General features: G+C 55.8%; 2 protein-coding genes across 4 annotated transcripts; one reads left to right on the plus strand and one right to left on the minus strand.

The window, feature by feature from the left end:
- The first annotated feature begins 174 nt into the window (after positions 1–174).
- Positions 175–8,931, plus strand: LOC308252963 (vitamin K epoxide reductase complex subunit 1). 3 transcript variants are annotated; one of them, XM_080677922.1, is made up of 12 exons: positions 266–573; positions 1,602–1,711; positions 4,905–4,925; positions 5,028–5,190; positions 5,510–5,775; positions 5,917–6,071; positions 6,220–6,439; positions 7,160–7,310; positions 7,391–7,632; positions 7,717–7,862; positions 8,045–8,261; positions 8,543–8,931. In XM_080677922.1, the coding sequence occupies exons 1-12, from the start codon at positions 401–403 to the stop codon at positions 8,560–8,562; spliced, it is 1,884 nt and encodes a 627-aa protein (XP_080534048.1). In that variant the 5' UTR covers positions 266–400; the 3' UTR covers positions 8,563–8,931. The 3 variants fall into 3 exon arrangements, with proteins under 3 accessions (XP_080534049.1, XP_080534048.1, XP_080534050.1); XM_080677923.1 differs by lacking the exons at positions 4,905–4,925; positions 5,028–5,190; positions 5,510–5,775; ... (5 more) ...; positions 8,045–8,261; positions 8,543–8,931 and adding an exon at positions 2,155–2,621 and having other exon boundaries at positions 175–573; XM_080677924.1 differs by lacking the exons at positions 1,602–1,711; positions 4,905–4,925; positions 5,028–5,190; ... (6 more) ...; positions 8,045–8,261; positions 8,543–8,931 and adding an exon at positions 2,155–2,397.
- Positions 8,840–17,358, minus strand: ZNF646 (zinc finger protein 646). Its single transcript, XM_080677921.1, has 3 exons — positions 17,264–17,358; positions 10,698–16,082; positions 8,840–9,428 (listed from the first exon to the last, which is right to left on the minus strand). The coding sequence occupies exons 2-3, from the start codon at positions 16,000–16,002 to the stop codon at positions 9,316–9,318; spliced, it is 5,418 nt and encodes a 1,805-aa protein (XP_080534047.1). The 5' UTR covers positions 16,003–16,082; positions 17,264–17,358; the 3' UTR covers positions 8,840–9,315.
- Positions 17,359–17,719: the final 361 nt, after the last annotated feature.

Below are 17,719 nucleotides of genomic sequence, written 5' to 3' on the forward strand. Positions count from 1 at the left end.
GCCGCATGCGGCTCGTGAGCCGCAGTTTGCCGACCACTCTCATAGAGTTACCGCTATATACCGTTAGCTATAATTGATATACGTGTGTACTTTTTAAAACTCCGGAGACTCCATTTCCCTTGAGGCACTGCGGCCGCTTGGACTACAACTCCTAGAATGCCTGGCAGGCCATGTAGTCCGTAAGGACCTTTAATCTGGTTTTCCAGTCCCAGCATTCCTTGCTGTTTTCCTACCTCGCCAGCAAGCCTATCCAGTCCTAGGAAAACCCAATTGGATCCGGGAGTTTAAGACCTAGCCAGCCCTCGCGCAGACGGGCAGGGAGGGTGTGGCCACATCTTGCCCCGCCCCTGCTCCGTGGCTGGTTCTCTTTCCGCTGGCGCCTCGAGCGGGACACCGAGACATGGGCACTACCTGGCGCAACCCCGGATGGGTGCGGCTGGCGCTCTGCCTCTCGGGCTTAGTGCTCTCTCTCTACGCGCTGCACGTGAAGGCGGCGCGCGCCCGGGACCAGGATTACCGCGCACTCTGCGATGTGGGCACCGCCATCAGCTGTTCGCGCGTCTTCTCCTCCAGGTGCGCGTGGGAGTGGAAGGCTCGGGGCACCGGGCTGTTCGCGGGAGCGGTGCATGGGAACCAGATGTGCATGGCGGCCAGATTGCTAGATGGTTCTGGAGTCTGGGATTGTCGTGCCAGGAAGCAGATGCATGGAGACCGGCTTCTCCAGGGGACACTGCCCAGCGAATTGGGTGTGTCCGAGATAGGAATGAGGGGCGGGATGTGGAGGGGGGCAGATATTGCTGGGGACTATGGTTATTCCTGGGAGTAGCATGTGGATCTGGATTCCAAGGAATAACGGTGACCCGGCAGGAGAGGGAGGTAATGTGTAGGGACCCATGCTGGTCATGAGGATGGCCATGCCTGGGGATAAGGTGGCCAGGTCTGGCTATGCTTGAGGGCCTGGGGTTAGTGGGATGACCGAATACAGAGGAGGCAATGGGCTGCCAGGGAGCTGGAGAATTAGGGGTCTAGGCCAGAGAGATTCTACCCCGGATTCCCCGTCTCTGATAACTCTGTAAAGCAAGGTCAACTGTTATATCCCACCATGCCATCTTAAGAATTATTGAAGGTCTAGGATGAAAAGAGGGACCTAAGGGGGAACCTTGGCCAGGCCTGGCCTGGGAATGGGGGAAGATAGGAGCAAACACATGGACTCCTGACGTGGCAAAGGGAAGCTTCACCAGGAGGTCATCGACCCTTGGCCTCAAGCTGGGTAGGGAAATGGGGACATAGGGAAGGAGGACAGCCCAGGTGGCTTCTATTTTTTTTTTTTTAAAGTATATATATTTATTTAAATTGGTTTCGGAGAGGAAAGGATGGAGATAGATACAGAAACATCAATGATGAGAGAGAATCATGGATCGGCTGCCTGCTGGGGGTGAGCTCACAATCTGGGAAGTGCCCTGACCAGGAATCATAGGTCTAAGCTCAGTCACTGAGCCACACCAGCCGGGTCAGGTGGCTTCTTGGAAATCACCCCTCCAGGACAGGGCCCAGGGCACTGGGTTGATGACACTCCTTACCTGGGCCTTCCCCTCCACCAGGTGGGGCCGGGGCTTCGGGCTGGTGGAACAAGTGCTGGGTGCAGACAGTGTCTTCAATCAATCCAACAGCATATTCGGGTGCATCTTCTACACACTACAACTGTTGTTAGGTAACTGGCCCTGCCCCTTCATGACAGCCCTTCCTTCAGCCCCATTCCTTGCAATCTCGGGGGCTCGTAGAGCTGACAGGGGAGTGGAACTAATAGGAGCCTTTCACTTGGTCTTGGAAGTGTCAGAGCCAGAAGGACACCTTAACCACTTCCTAGGGCACCAGTTTTGTTGGAAAGACTGGGGAGTTCTTTTCTTGGGGGGAATCTAAGGGCTGTGTGTCTTTCATCTCATGTAGATGAAATTTCAGTAGGAAAATTCACTATTTGTGTCCCAGGGATCACTGAACGGATAAGAAAACCAAGGCCTTGATGGGGCCTGTCAGACCCTCTTATTTTAGAGATTTCCCTAGCAGCCTCTGCTGTCTGGGTGGCACCAAAGTCATGGCAATTTCTAGAGGTGGCTTGTCCCTGAAGCCCATGTTTGACCCTTTTCTTCCTTGCAGGTTGCCTCCGGGGCCGCTGGGTATCTATTCTGCTGTTGCTGAGTTCCCTGTTGTCTCTCGCTGGTTCTCTCTACCTGGCCTGGATCCTGTTCTTTGTGCTCTATGATTTCTGCATTGTTTGCATCACTACCTATGCCATCAATGTGGGCCTGATGGTGCTCAGCTTCCGGGAGGTCCAGAGACCCCAGGGCAAGGTCAAGGGGCATTGAGCCCTCACTGACCTCTTATGCTCTGCTTTGGTGTGTCAGCCTTGCCAAAGGGGAGCACGTCTGGGTCCTGGAGGAGTCTACAGCCCACCTCCACCATACTCCCAACACAGGACAATGGACCAAATGCGCCAAACTCTTTCCTCCACCTAGTGCCTCTGGCTCTGCCCCAAGGATTGATTTCCAAAGCTCCTGCCTTTGCCCAAGGAAGGAAGGTTCTGAGCAATAAAATTTCTTAAATTGGTTAAGTCTGAGCCACCTATCTGCCACGGGCCCTAATTCTTGCCTCCTCTGGGACTGGAAGGATATGAGTTGGAGGGAGAGCGGAGGGTCTGCTTGGGAAGGGTGGTTAATTCCTTCTCCAGCATGTGGAGTCAGTAAGACTGGGGCACCCCCAGCCCCAGGAAACAGGCTGGCAGCCCGCTGCTGCCCACAGGAGCCAGTCCTACTCTCCTGTGAGGGCCAAGCATGCACTTGCAGGAACAAGCTGCCCTTCTGGTTCTATGCATGTGTGCTGGGAAGTTCTTTTCATAGTGTAACCTTAACCCTTCTGACTGCCTTATCTACCACCCCAAGACAGTCTTGGCAGCTCTGAAGGGCCAGGGACAGGTGTTTTTGATTTGTTTTTCCTAATATGTACTAAGCACTTACCTGCATGCCAAGCACTGTTTAAGAACATGACATGTGTTAACTCATTTAATCCTTATAGCAATTTGTATGAGGTAGGTACTTTTATTATCCCTGTCTTGATGAGGAAACTTGAGGTACAGAGAAGCTAAGTAATTTGCCTAAGATCACACAGCTAGTGTCTGGAAGGGGGTTGGGAAGCCCTCAGGGTTTTAATCCACCAGGGCCATCTGGCTGCAGCGTCTGTGTTGGGGTCAGGGTTCCTGAACAGTCTGGGCTGGCCGGAGTTAGACGTCAGGAACAGGAAAAGAATGCACCCTGAATGTTCTTCCCTCCTGATTGAGTCTTCTGACACCTGTGAGAAAGGTGGGCACGACTGTACCCCTGCCTGCTGGGAAGGTGGCGGGCCCAGAGAGGTATTGAGATTTGCCAGTTCTCGGCTAGCAAGTAGCAGAGCCCTGGCCCCTTGACTGCCAGCCCTTCAGATACTCACTGTATCTGAAGCAAGATGGGAGAAGGTATGTGAAATCCACTTGGAAATGAAAAGTGAGATCGGGGAGGGCCTGCCATTGTGTCCTTTAGTTACAGGAGAGAGCTTCCATGCTGGGAGAGGTTGAATCTGTGCCAGGCTCTGGTCTAAATGTTTTTAAATTAAAATTTTCTGAGTTTTTCAGACAAGGCACAGACCGGCTAAATGTCCAAGGTCACTCAAGTAGTAAGTGGGGTAACTGGCATTTGAACTCAGTCTGTGAGTTCATGGCCATGGCCCAGAGAGGGGTGGTGAACAGCCCAGGGTCACACAGCCACAGCCCCAGAACCAGGAGCTACTGGCTTCCTTCCAGCCCAGGAAAAGCAATGACACCTGACTCCTAGCCAACTGGGGGCGGAGCAGAGGTGGAGCTATCGAGACCCAGGTGGCTTCTCTGAGAACCACAGCACAGGCGGCAGAGTAGCCCGGAGCAGCATGAAGCAGAGCTGGGGACCAGGGCTGCTGATCCTGGGAGCCGTGGTCCTCATAGAGGGTGAGCCACCTGTGTTTGAGTGGGTGGGGGAGTGGGGTGGTGGGGGTTCAGGGGCCACCCTCTGCCCAGCAGCCCCTGCAGCTTGGTGTGTGTGAGGAAGCCTGCCTGTGGGTGACAATCCGCCTGTGGTGATATACTGTGTCTGGCTGTGTGTGGGGACATCTGTGTGGCTGTCTGTGTCAAAATGGGTGTGATATTCTTGGGCTGGAGGAGTCTGTCTGCAGGGCTGTCAGCGCCTGTGTGTTCCCTGTGCCCATCTGCCCCTCTACTTCCAGCAAGACCTTACGCAAGTTCTGAGGCCCTTTAGCCTCAGTCTCCCAGCCTTTCCTTCTGTCCCATCTCTCCTGGCTCAGATGTTCAGTGGGTGTGTCTATGTGTGCCTATTATGGGGAAGAGGCAGGGCAGGAGACTCTTTGGTTGAGTCTGGCAGTTTCTGGAAAGGTGGGGGAGTCTGAGTCGTCAAAATGGGTGGACATGACGCAGGCCTCTAATCCTTCCTCCTAGGCCTCCATGGCTGAGGGCACAATTAAGCTAATGCTCTCCACACACACAGGCTGCCTCCTGACTCAGTGGCGGGGGCAGGAGTTGGGGTTCTGCAGCGTGAAGGAGGGCTGGCCTGGTCCCAAGCTGAACCCCAGGCCCTGCTCCTCAGGCCTGGAGTGCTGAGCACAGCTGAGGGAGGAGAGTTAATTACTGAGCATATGCTCTGAGTAGGTTCCAATAAAAGCTGTTCCTGGACCACATATAAATATTTTCATTCTGGGAGGGGCTGGTGAGGAAGCCACAGAGTCATAGGCAAGGGCCCAGGGCCTATCCCCCAACCTGTCCCCTCCACCAAAGCTGGGCCAGGCAGGTAAGGCTCCCCCAAGTTTCACCTGTTTCTCTCTCTTCCCAGGACTTCAAGCAGCTCAGCGTGGTAAGCTCTGGGGACATGGGGCTTGGGCCTTACTTGGGTCTGGATGGACCTTGGGTGAGGACAGGATTGGGGACTGCTATCCTGACCCACCTCTCTCTACAGCCTGTGGGCAGCGTGGCCCTGGCCCCCCTGAACCTCAGGAGGGCAACACAGGGCCTGGCGAGTGGCCGTGGCAGGCCAGTGTGAGGAGGCAGGGGGTCCACGTCTGTAGTGGCTCCCTGGTGGCGGACACCTGGGTTCTCACTGCTGCCCACTGCTTTGAAAAGTGAGTTGTGGCTGGGGTCCGACAGGGCTTCTGACTTTGGGGGTGGGTGATGTGTCCCCAAACTCCATAGTACTGATCCCTGCCCTTAGAAAAACAAAGGACTGTTTACTGAGACTATGCTATATGCCAAGTACTTATTATCAAGTTGCTCTTAACAGCCTTCATGGTAGAAGCTTTAAAAAAGAGAATCAGGTTGGGAGAAGGAAAGACCTTGCTTAAAGCCACAGATGATATTTGTCCGTTCACCTACCTTGTTGTCTTCCATGGTGCACTGTCCCCCTCTGCACTCCATGCCTGGGCCTTGTCCCTCTCTTTCCAGAGCGGCAGTGACAGAACTGAGCTCCTGGTCAGTTGTTCTGGGCTCTCTGCAGCGTGAGGGGCTGAGCCCTGGGGCTGAGGAGGTTGGGGTGACTTCTCTGCAGCTTCCCAGGGCCTACAACCACTACAGCCAGGGCTCAGACCTGGCCCTGCTACGGCTCGCCCACCCCACAGCCCACACACCCCTCTGCTTGCCCACACCTGCCCATCGCTTCCCCTTTGGGACCTCTTGCTGGGCCACTGGCTGGGATCAGGACATTAATGATGGTAAGTGCTATCCCAGGCTGAAGCCCAAAGAGGCAGTCCACTTGCCCAAGGTCACACAGCCTCAGCTGCCAACTGTCTCTGCTTCTAGTCTTCCTTGTTCCCCAGAGCCCAGACTCCAACCCCAACACCGTCTTTTTCCAGCTCCCAGGACCCTACGGAATCTGCGCCTGCGTCTAATCAGCCGCCCCACATGTAACTGTCTCTACAACAGGCTGCACCAGCGGCTGCTGGCCAGCCCAGCCCGGCCTGGGATGCTGTGTGGGGGTGCCCAGCCCGGGGTGCAGGGGCCCTGCCAGGTCTGAAGGGGATGCGAGGGGAAGGAAGCAGAGGGGGCCTGGTTTTGGGCTGGGTGCTCAATCCGCAGGGATGGGTGGAAGGGCTGCAGAGGATGTCTGCCCAGGGCTGGGCTCAGGTATCTGTCCTTGACCCCAATGCCTGCTTCAGGGAGATTCTGGGGGTCCCGTGCTGTGCCATGAGCCCGATGGACACTGGGTTCAGGCTGGGATCATCAGCTTCACATCAAGCTGTGCCCAGGAAGACACTCCTGTGCTGCTGACTGACACGGCTGCCCACAGCTCCTGGCTGCAGGCTCGCGCTGGGGGCGCAGCCTTTCTGGCCCAGAACCCAGAGGCCTTGCAGATCAGTGATGAGGACAGCTGTGTAGGTATGCGCAGAGGCTGTTAAGAGTGTGATACGTGGGGACAGCCAGGCCTGCATGAGGACTTCTGGGCAGCAGGTGGAAGCCACAGTGAAACAAATTTCAGCTCGCAATAGAGAATTGATTCAGGGAATCCACTAACTACCATATGCTAATTAGGGGGCTTTTAAGGCCCACCCCTGAGTTCCTAGGATGGGAACAGCCCCATTTAGGGCTGAGATGTTTCAGAACTTTATGGGTTTGGAGTTTAGGTAAGAAGAGGGACCTGTGATCTAGCTGAAGGTTTTGGGGCCTTGCTGCAAGTTTCCAAGCAAGGACCCAGTGAGATTGGACAGGGCAGGGCTCCCACTCAGAATTCTTGCATAAGTGATTAACACGCAAATTGCATGCAAAATAATTCCTGGGAAGGAAGCTATGTCTTGATGGTAAGAGAAGCCCTAGTAAGCCAGGAATTCTGGAGCCAGTCCAAGCCCGGAGGGGTGCAGACAGGTGGGGCAGAGGGATGATTAGCAGGCCACTCCCTTGAGGCCAAATCGTCAGTTAAAAGCTTAGGCCCTGGCTTTTGAATATCCAATCTGCTACTTACTTGTAGTTACTGAGCTACTTCACCTTTCGGGAACTTTGGTTACAAGGGTAACAATATTCAACTTACAAGGTTGTTGTGAGGATTTGATAGTATGTGGGAAGCACTTAGCAAGAAGGCAGATGGTAATCCATCTGTTTCAGCTTGTGGATCCTTGAGGGGAGGAGGTCCCCAGGCAGAAGCCTCCTCCCCATGGCCCTGGGATGCCAGGCTGAAGCACCAGGGGAAGCTGGCCTGTGGTGGAGCCCTGGTGTCAGAGGAAGTGGTGCTGACTGCTGCCCACTGCTTCATTGGGTGAGCCCTGTCTCCCTCACCTTTGTACCCCCGCTTCCCCACCCCCGCCGCCCAATGCTGTCAGTACTGTCTCTGCACAGGAGGCAGAGCCCAGAGGAATGGAGCATAAGGCTGGCGGCCGGACCAGAGGAGCACAGCCTAAAGCAACTCATCCTGCATGGGGCTTACACCCACCCAGAGGGGGGCTATGATGTGGCCCTCCTGTTGCTGGCCCAGCCTGTGACATTAGGCCCCAGCCTGCGGCCCCTCTGCCTGCCCTATGCTGACCATCGCCTGCCTGATGGGGAACGTGGCTGGGTCTTGGGGCTGGCCCAAGGAGCAGGTATATAGGACAGGGCCACCAGCAGTTACCCATCCAGCCTAGAGGCCACTGGGGCAGTCGGGTCTTTCCCTCCCCCCACCACAGGCACCAGCTCCCCTCAGACAGTGCCTGTCACCCTCCTGGGGCCTAGGGCCTGCAGCCGGCTGCATACTGCCCTTGGGAGCGATGGCATCCCCATTCTGCCAGGGATGGTGTGTACCAGTGTTGTGGGTGAGCCGCCCCGCTGTGAGGTAAGCTCCAGTCCCCCAAACCTTACCCCAGTCCCCTGGCATCCTCAGCCTGCAGCTCATGTACAAGGCCTGCTCTCACCTCAAGTTCAGCCTTTCTGCCAACTGGCACCCTAGCCCCTTCTGCCCCTCACAACTGCTTAGGGCTAAGAGGAAGTCACCCAGTGTCACCTGACCCCTGGCAGGGCCTGTCTGGGGCACCACTGGTGCATGAGGTGAGGGGCACATGGTTCCTGGCTGGGCTACACAGCTTTGGAGATGCCTGCCAAGGCCCCGCACGGCCTGCAGCCTTCACAGCGCTCCCCACCTATGAAAACTGGGTCAGCAGTTTGGACTGGCAGGTCTACTTCTCCGAGGAGCCCGAGCCCGAGCCCGAGCCTGGAAGCTGCCTGGCCAATATAAGTATGTGGCCCTGGGGCCTTCTGCTGACTCTCCCCTCTCCAGACCCCTCTCTCTGTCTAGAAAGATCTATCTGAGTCACCTCTAGATGCACTGAGTGGGGTGGAGCAGTACAGACCCATCTAAATTCAGATTCTGTCTATCATTGTGTGACTTGGAACAGACCTCTCAACCTCTTGAACCTGTTTCCTCATCCATCATGGGGGCTATGCAGCACCTCCTTCCTCCTCCTTCCAGGAGGAGAGTTGTGAGGAGGCCACCACCCACCTCTTCCTCTCCCACAGGCCAACCAGCTGACTGTTGACAGGTGGCTCTGGGATGCTGCAAACACATCACTGCCTCTGCCCCTCTCCATTTCCCCCCCCCCACACACACACACAATTCCAGGTGCTGGGCAGGCCCAAAAGCCCAGTGGGCTCTGGGAAGGAGCCTGCCTGGATTGGCAGCTGCCCCGTCTCCTCCCCTGCAGGACAGGGAGATGCCATCTGTAGATGCTCCCCACTCTCAGCTCTGCTCTCCGACGCAGGCGTCCCAGTTTTCCCTATTCTTCATCCCCTCACATAGAATCACACCAGCCACATACTTGGAAAATTTTCTTTTTTGGGGGGGAGGAGGGATGGTGGTGCAATTTTCCTTTTTTTAAACTTAAATAAATTGTTACAAAATAGACTTTAGAAAATAAGTTACAAATTGTAGCAAAAGCCCCCCTCCCCTCTCCACAGGCAACATTCCTATCCCTGGCTCTTTCTGAATCTACCTCCCTGGAGTTGGAATCTGGTTGGTGAGGGTGGCCGGCAGGCCCTGGCACCAGGTTTCTTGCAGGACGATCATAATGAATTGCATGGTGACAAAGGCTAGGGAAGGAGGCCCTTCAAGGACAGGGACATGAGGAACACCTCACCCCCTGCTCAGGAAAGAAGCCAGATCTGGGTCTTCTTTGCAAGGGGAGAGGAGAAGAGATGGGGATGCCCAAACTACTCCTGAGTAGAACATGGAGGTCAAACCTTGCCCTGCAACCTGCACTCTTGCCCTGTATTGATCTTTGGAGGATTGAAGTTCAGAGGGAGAAGCTGAGATCTGCAGGCCACTGGGGTGAAGGGTCCAGAAGTGGGGTCGTGGGGGTGGGTGGAGGGGGCAATGACAGGCCCGCTGCTGGTGCCTCTGAGGCTCCTGGAGAGAGAGAAGTTACTGAGGGGGCACACTCCATACAGCTGGTACTCCCCTCCCCAGCCCTGCCCATGGCCCAAAGAACCTGTATGAGAGCCCTATAGCCCTTAGACTTCCAATGAGTTTCCCATACTTGGCTAACTGGTTCCTCACTCATTCCCTTAAGGTTGCAAGAAATCTTTTATCTTGAACGCCATCTCATCAGCTCTCTTAGGGGAACCTCAGCCACCATCCCCTCCTTCCCTGACAATTTCTGGTCAAGGGCCCGCCATCTCAGGACACCCATCCTTGGTGGCCACTAAATGGAATGGGTTCTGGGAGATCTCTAGAGGAGGTGAAGTGAGCAAGCCCAGCGCTTGCTGAGGGAATAGGCTGTCCCACAGTCTCATCTTCCAGCTTGGCTGGGTGGAGGTGACTCCATGGAGATTCCCTGATAGAGAAGGGTGATAGGGGCTGGCTAATGACTGTTGTTGCTACAGCTGGGCCTGGCTTCAAAGAAACCATCACCTGTGACTCAGCCCTCCAGTTAAAGGTGTGCTGGCAGTAGGGGGTGTGCAGGTAGAAAGGGTGGTTTGGTTGGATCCAGAAAAGGACATAAACAGCAGATAGAGAAAAGGGTTGAATAAAGAGAAGAGACATGAGGCAATACTGATAGGAAAGGACCAAAGGTCTAGTTTCCAAGAAAAGTAGAGGGGAAGCAGAGACCAGATGCAGGAAAATAGGGACAGGGAGCTGGGGGCCATTCATTGGCCTAGCTTCTCTGGCCAAGTCAGCACCGAAGCCACGAAGTCCAGTCTGGGGGTGCCTCCCTCAACCCATTCCTCATTCCCTGACTCCCTGCCTACTCTAGGAAAGAGTTGAACCTAGATAATCTTTTCCTCTGGGAATCATTACTGGCTGGGTCAGGAGGGTTTCCAGATGTAGTAGCTAGATGGTACCCAGCTGCCTTCCCTCCCAAAACAAAGACTCCTCTTTGGCTCAGGCACAGCAGAGGAGCCCAGGCAGCGGCCTCTGCCCCTGCCCACTCCTTCTCCCATCCCATCATGCTATCTATTTACCTGACCCAGGGGTTCAGATCTAGACCACTCAAAGGGCAGTATCTTCAAACTAGTTTTCATTCCATACCCAAGCTTCTGGTCACCTCTTGGAACCCATAGGACCCTTTCCTCTCACTCCTTGCTTTCCCACTACCTTGGGGCCAGATTTTGCCCTCCACTGTATGCCCACCTCCTCTGGGATCCTTCAATCCTCTGCCCATTCATATCCCCGTACCAGAGTTGGCCACTGTCCGTTCCTCCTGGTGCTGCTGCTGGTGCTGCAGAAAGCTGATGCGGCGGCGGAAATGGCGGGGACAATGGGGGCAGGTGAAGGGCCCCTCCTGGGGTGCATGGACCCGCCCATGGCCCTCCAGGCGGGCAGCTGTCCGGAAGGCCTTGCCACAGATGCTGCAGCGATGGCGTTTGGGGTCCGTGTGGGTCCTGCCATGGTTCTTAAGGGAAAGCAGGTTGGGTAGAAGTTTGGGACAGAGGGAGCAAGGATAGAGTCCAGTGGTGTGGGCCTTCTGGTGGTTCAACAAGCTACCAGCATGGCGGTATGAACGCCCACACTGGGCACAGCGGAAGGGCCGTTCCTCATCTCCACCCACTGTGGACTTGACTTCCTGCCCTGCTTTAGCTCTCTCAGTATTCTCTCCTGGGGCCCTGGGGGGATCTGTTGGGACCTTCTGGGCTTTCCCTTGACCAGCGAGATCTACCTCATCCTCCACAGTCCCAGCTTTGGGGCCTCTGGCCTCCTCTACCAGGGGTGGTACCTGATTAAGGCCCTTGGCATGAGTTTGCAGGTGGCTGGCTAGTTCATGTTGGAACTGAAAGGTTTGGCCACAGTTGGGGCAGGCAAAGGTCTGGGAAGATATGTGGTTGTGGCTGTGACTCTCAGTAGCCATAGGCTTCAAGAACTTCTTGGAGCAGTGCAGGCAATAGTGGCAGTCTGCCTCATGGGTGTGGTGGTTCAAGGGGCCTTCCGACTGGCAGGTCTTACCACAATGGCAGCAGGAAAAGGGGTGGCTCTCTGGTTCGAGCTGAGGGGTGCTGTCTCTATTGTCCCAGCTATCCACATGACTAGGTCCATTGGGCTGGCTGTTGCCAAGGTGGCAAGAACTTATGGGGACACTGTCTACTGACTCATCTTCTGGCTTGGTCAGTACATGACCCCGAGGAACCCAATCCCCATCATGATTCACGGGTCCTCGGTCTCCTTGCCATCCATCTATTTGCCCCATGCCCCAGGATACTGGCTCTGTGATTTCTGAGCCTGCTGACCTGATGGGGCTATGACTCTGCTCCCCTGGCCTCATGGCTCCATACTGCAGCTGAGGAACTGACTCAGTATCACCAGATCTGTCCTCTAGTCCCTTGTCATCAGTGAGGTTCCCCTTGCTGCCCTCTGCGCCACTAGGACCTCCCTGACCACTCTTGGTCTCCTCCTCATGCTCTCGCAAGTGCCGCTCCAGAGAACCCCGGCCAGGGAAGCCCTGGCCGCAGAGGGCGCAGCGGACAGCTGCCCGCCGGGACCGCCCTGCTCGCCGCCGTCGCCGGCTCTCTGAGTGTAGCTTCTGGTGGTCCTTCAAGGCCATGAGGTTGGAGTAGGTCTTGGGACAGGTGGGACAGCTGTACTGGCCTGTCTCAGGGCTGCACCGGTGGTTCAGGAGGCTGCCAGCATGGCGGTAGTTCCGCCCACACTGCCCACACCGGAAGGGCCAATCTTCCCGAGCTAGTTTTCGGGTGCCCCCACCCCCACCCCGCTCGAGGTGGATCCGCTGGTGGTTAGCCAGCTGTTTCCGCAGGCGGAACGCCTTCCCACAGTCCCCGCAGCGGAAACGCCGGGGATCTGCATGGATGCGCCGGTGGTTCTTGAGGGACATGAGGTTTGAGAAGTCTTTGGAGCAGGCCTGGCAGCCAAAGTGGCCAGTCTGGTGGCTCTGCCGATGATTAATGAGGCTGCCGGCATGCTTGTATGACCGGCCACATACCTCGCAGCTGAAGGGCCGCTCAGAACTGGCCTCAGTCTGGCAGCCCTTCTCTGCAGTCTCCAACCTCAGTCCCATCTCCTCCCCCTTCAGAGTGGTCTCCTTCCATGTCTCTTCTTTCACCCTTGCCATCTCCTCTGAGGGCTCTATTTTAAGTTCCTCTTGGAGCTTCTCCACTTCTGCCTGCCCCAGCCCCTCCTCTGCCACATTCTGGGGCTCACTGCTGCCTCCCGCCTCTGGGACGGCCCCCACCTGGGGTTCAGCGCCTTTGCAGCGCGGGTGGTTTCGCAGGTGATTGCGGTAGGCAGCCAGGTTGGGGTAGCAGCGGGAGCAGACAGGGCAGATGTAGTCTCCAGTCTGGTGGATCTTGCGATGGTTCACTAGGCTGCCCCCATGGCGATAGGTTTTGCCACACTGATTGCAGCGGAAGGGGCGGGGCTGATCCTCGAGAGAACTTTCCCCACCCTGCATGCAGAGCCTGTCTGCAACAGGGGCACCTACTCCCTCTCCAGACTTTGTGTCTCCACCTTCTGCAGGGAGAGAAGTCACTGTGCCCTCAAAGATGCCATCTGCAACAGTTTCTGAGGTATCACCTGACTCTCCCAAATGGTTGGGAGCCTTGTCTGTCGTGTTCCCAGAGCTCTGACTTTGGTGGTGACGCTCCAGGCTCCCTAGATCATCATAGGTTTGACCACAGCAGCCACAGATGTGCCCATAACCGGCTCCATCCAATGCCTCCACCTCACGCTGCAGCTGATTCAACAGCTCTGTTTCTGAGAGCTGTAGTGGGGTACTATGGGTGGAGGCTGCCACTGCTGCTGCTTCATCTTCCCCCTCCTCCTCTGAACCCTCCGTCATGCCAGAGGAGTCATGAGCCTGGCGCCGGTGAAGCCTGTAGCCAGCCCGCCCAGGGAAGATCATGCCACAGAGGCAGCAGAGGAAAGGCTGTGCTGGGGCTGCCTCCCCAGGCCTGTGGTTCTGGAAGTGGCTGCGCAGGGCAGGCAGAGAGTCAAACTCCTTCGGGCAGAGGGAGCACTGATAGATGTCTGGTGGGTGGCAGGGCCTGTGGCTCAGCAGGCCAGTGGCATGGGGGAACGAATGCCCACAGTCAGAACACGTGTGGGAGACCTCAGCCTGCCAGCTAGTGACAGCTTCAACAGAGTGGGAAGAGCTGGGCTGGCCAGGGGCTGGTTTCTGGTCTTCATCCACCCCAGGGAGGCCATCACAGAAGCGTGTCCCATTGCTTTCCTCATCACCTGGCATTTCCAAGTTGTCAAGAAAGCAGGCCTCCTTCCTTTCTAGTCCTTCCTCAGGACCTCTGCTCTCTTTATCACCCTGGAAACAGGCCTCATCCCTTTCAGGCCCACATTTGTCTCTTTCAGCATGAGCCTGCAAAGAGCCCCCATCACTGTCCAAGTTGCTTTCAGCTCCACTAGGACTTTCCTCTGAAGGGCCCTGGGGACAGTCCAGGCCCTCATTGTCTTCTACCAACTCCTGGGCCCAGTTCCCACCTGAAGGGAGTTGGGCTTCTCCCCCACCCCCAGCACTGCCAGTCCGCCTCCAGTGGCGCCTGCTCCGCCGCCGACTGTGGCGTCGTAAATGGTTCTTCATGGCAGCCATGGTGTGGAAGTGCTTGGTGCAGGCCCCGCAGCTGAAGTCCCCTGTCTGGTGGGTCTGCCTGTGATTGATAAGGCTGCCTGAGTGGCGATAGCTCTTTCCACAGTCTCGGCAGGCAAATGCCCGAGGAGGTGACACCCTGGCCTCTGTCTTGCTATTCCCCCCTTCTCCATGGGTCCGGCTGTGATGCTCAAGACTCTCAGGTTCTTCAAAGAGCGTCCCACACATGCTGCGTATCTGTGGTGCTGTCGTATCTGCTGCTGGGGGGACATCAGTGACCGCCTCTTCATGTTTGCACCCAGTCTCTTGAACTGTACATGGGGCTGCCTTTGCTCCCACTGAGTCAGACTCCACCTTGAGGTGGCTGGGGGGACCCTCAGCCCCTGGGCCTGTGCTGCGACGAGCAGACTTGCAATGGACCCGCACGTGGTTGCGTAGGGCCATAAGGTTGGGGTACTTGCGGGGACAGAGTGAGCACTGGTACTCTCCTGTCTGATGGCTGTGGCGGTGGTTCACTAAGCTCCCCCGGTGGCGGTAAGCCCGACCACATTCATTGCACTTATAGGGGCGGTGGTCCAGGGTGGTGGTGGGAACCTCTCTTTCTTTGTGGGTGGTCTCCGTCAGAGGCAAAGGAGGTGGCAGCTTGGATGGCTGCCCATCCTCTGCAGCTCCTTGCCGGGGTCTGTGATGAGCCCGCACATGGTTTTTGAGAGCAGCTGCATTGTACAGCTGCTTGGAACAGATGGAGCAAGGATAGACACCTGTCTGGTGGCTCTTGCGATGATTGATAAGGCTCCCAGCATGGCGGTAAGTACGGCCACAGTCCCCACAGCGGAAAGGTCGGTACTCCTCCAGCCCACTGTCCTCCAGCTCCCCAGAGACGCTGAGTTCCCCAGAGCCATTCAGCATCGGTGTACTAGGGAGCTGATCCCAGCTGCTCTCGTCTGTGTGCCCATTGGTGGTGGGCATCCCTTTCTCTTCCCACAACTGCTTCTGTCTTTCTCCCTCATGGGATTGCTGGTGTTCCATCAGCTCTTGGGGGAGCCGAAAGGCACGGGGGCAATGGGGACATTGGTAAGGCCGATATTGGGCATGGAGTCGGGAGTGGTTCTTCAGAGCCATGAGGTTAGAGAACTCCTTAAAGCAAATGGTACAAGGGTAGATGCCCAGGGTATGGCTCTGGCGGTGGTTGGTGAGGCTCCCTGCATGCTTATAAGTCTTGCCGCATTGACTACACTTGTACCGCCGTTCCTCCTCAGCAGGAGAGGACTGGGTGGGCTCCTGACCCCCTGTGAAATTCACCACTGATTCAGCCAAATACTGTTCCAAATTGCTAAGGAGGCTGCTGGCTGGAGTGGAGAGCAGTGGGGCTCTGGCAGAATTGGTGATGGATCCCCAGCCCTCTGCACCCTCCTCAGGATTTGGCTGGCTTTCCCAGTCTTCTCTTTGTCTGATGGGTGGATCTTCCCAGGTGTCCAGAGCTGCCCTGGGGTCAGGCCCAGATTCACAGCCAGATGTCTCTTCAGCATGTTTTTTCTGATTCCCCCAGCTTTCCCCATGGCCAAACCTCTGGCCCCAAGAGTCAGTAGACACTGTCTCCCCCTGGAGGCGTGGAGTGGCTTCCTTGGGGCTTCCCTCAAGAGCATGAGTCCTCATGTGGCTCTTGAGGGCCATGGGATTGATGAAGTCCTTGCCACAGGTGGTACAGGGGAAAAGGCCAGTTTCATGGGTACAGTGGTGGTTGACCAAGCTTCCTGGGTGATGGTAGCCCTGCCCACAGTGCTGACAGCGGTAGGGCTGAGGGATGCTATCAACCTCCTCACTGTCCTGGTTGGAGGATGGATGGAGCAGTTCACGGTGTTTTGACAGTTCCAGGACACTAGAAAAGTGGTGCTGACAGTCACAGCAGCTGAGTGAGGTGGGCACATCCTCCATGGGGCAGTGTGGCAGAAACCTGGAGGTTCAGGAAGAGTAAGCAGGTGGCAGAGACATCTTCTTCTGGTGGTGCCCAAAGCCTAGGAAGAGAGGGCAGTGGTCAGAAGGAAGGCCTGAATTAATCTCTTGGCTGTATAAGCAACAAGTTTACTAGAGGTCACAGAGAGGGTCCCCAAGCAGCAATGCCCAGGGTCCTGCTTTCTACTGGATCTAATCTGGAAGCACCATCACTTAAGGCAACTCTGTACACAAGCTCCCCAAATATGGGAGCTTCCCTGGGCCTAACTCATCCCTAGAGGTATAGATAAGAAAAGTCTGGAGGGATGTAACTGACTTCTGATCAGAGACCTATTAACCTGTTCTTCAGACCAAATCCAAAAAGTCTTACTGCCCCTAACCTTCTCTCTATAATTCTGAAACAAACAACGTATCTCCTGTGACATCTTAAAAGGAAACCTGAACCTTTTCTAGGGCTCTGAATAAGAAATGTCCAATCCTTACCCCTCAGCTAAGCAGAGTAGCCCAGAGGCACTGAAAAAGCAGTCTTTCTCCAGTTGACAGATGAGGGCCTGAGAGATGTAGTTAGGGCCGCCCTTCAGAGAAGGGGCTGGCTTGTTCCCCCACATCCCCTATTCCTATCATGGTCACAAAGTCTCCTTTCTAAAAGACTTTCTTGGCCATTTCTTTCACCTACTTCCCCTGAACCCAAACTATCTCCCATCATGGAAATTCCATCCCATTTCTGGTTGTTCTTCACCCTCTCTACCTTTTTCTTTCTGACACCTCCACACTACAGCCTCACTGCTGCCCTTCTGTTTTTCTTCTACCTCCTCTCATAATACTGATGACAGCAATGCATGCTAATTGAGCATTACCACATACGGAACACTGTGCTAAATAAAGAATATTCATTGTGTCATTTAATCCCCACAACACACTGCAATGCCTGTTGTCCCAGTATACACACGAGCAAACCCACTGATTCAGGCAACCTTCTTTCCAAAGCTCTTGCACTCTCCATAGCAGGACCCCGTGCCTTCTACAAATCACCTTGGCTTTCCGACAGGTTCTTTACTTCCATTGGACCCCAGTACAACTATCCCCGACTAAACCCCCTCACTGAATCTGCTCCCCGAACTCTCACTTCTCAAAGCCCCTTCGCTCAAGAGGGAATCCCCTTTCTTGATCGTTTGATCTCCTGATCAGACGAGTCCTCTCGCCTCACTGATCTTCTCGGCCAATTTCCTCTTAAGACCCCTACCTCACACGGGTGGCCCCTTCTCGTTCCCGCCGCGGGTGCGTCCGTTGGGGACCGCGAACGGGAGCGCGCCTGCGCACTGGGACCCTCACCCTAACTGCAGCCGTGCGCCCCAAGGGGTGGCTGTGGGGGGCTCTCGCGCTCCCACACACGCACACTCCGCCAGGGATCCCAGGGGTGGGAGGGGAGGGAAAGAGGGAAGGGAGAAGGAGGAGAAGGAAGGAGGTAGAGTAAAAAGGGCGCAGCAGACACGAGCCAGGAGTACCCCCAGCTCCGCGGACACTTCCTATTGTTACTAGGAAACAGGAAGTGTTCTAGCCGCAAAAGCTTCCCCGCGAAACCTCCTCCTGGAGAACACTTCCTGACCCACCTCCAAGCACCCGGTCTACACAAACACACTTCCGGTGCTAAGCAAGAAGTAGCTAACATGCTACTCAGACCCCGCCCACGCAGGTCAAA

The sequence above is a fragment of the Plecotus auritus genome, assembly GCF_963455305.1.
Source record: "Plecotus auritus genome assembly, chromosome: 7".
Lineage (NCBI taxonomy): Eukaryota > Metazoa > Chordata > Mammalia > Chiroptera > Vespertilionidae > Plecotus > Plecotus auritus.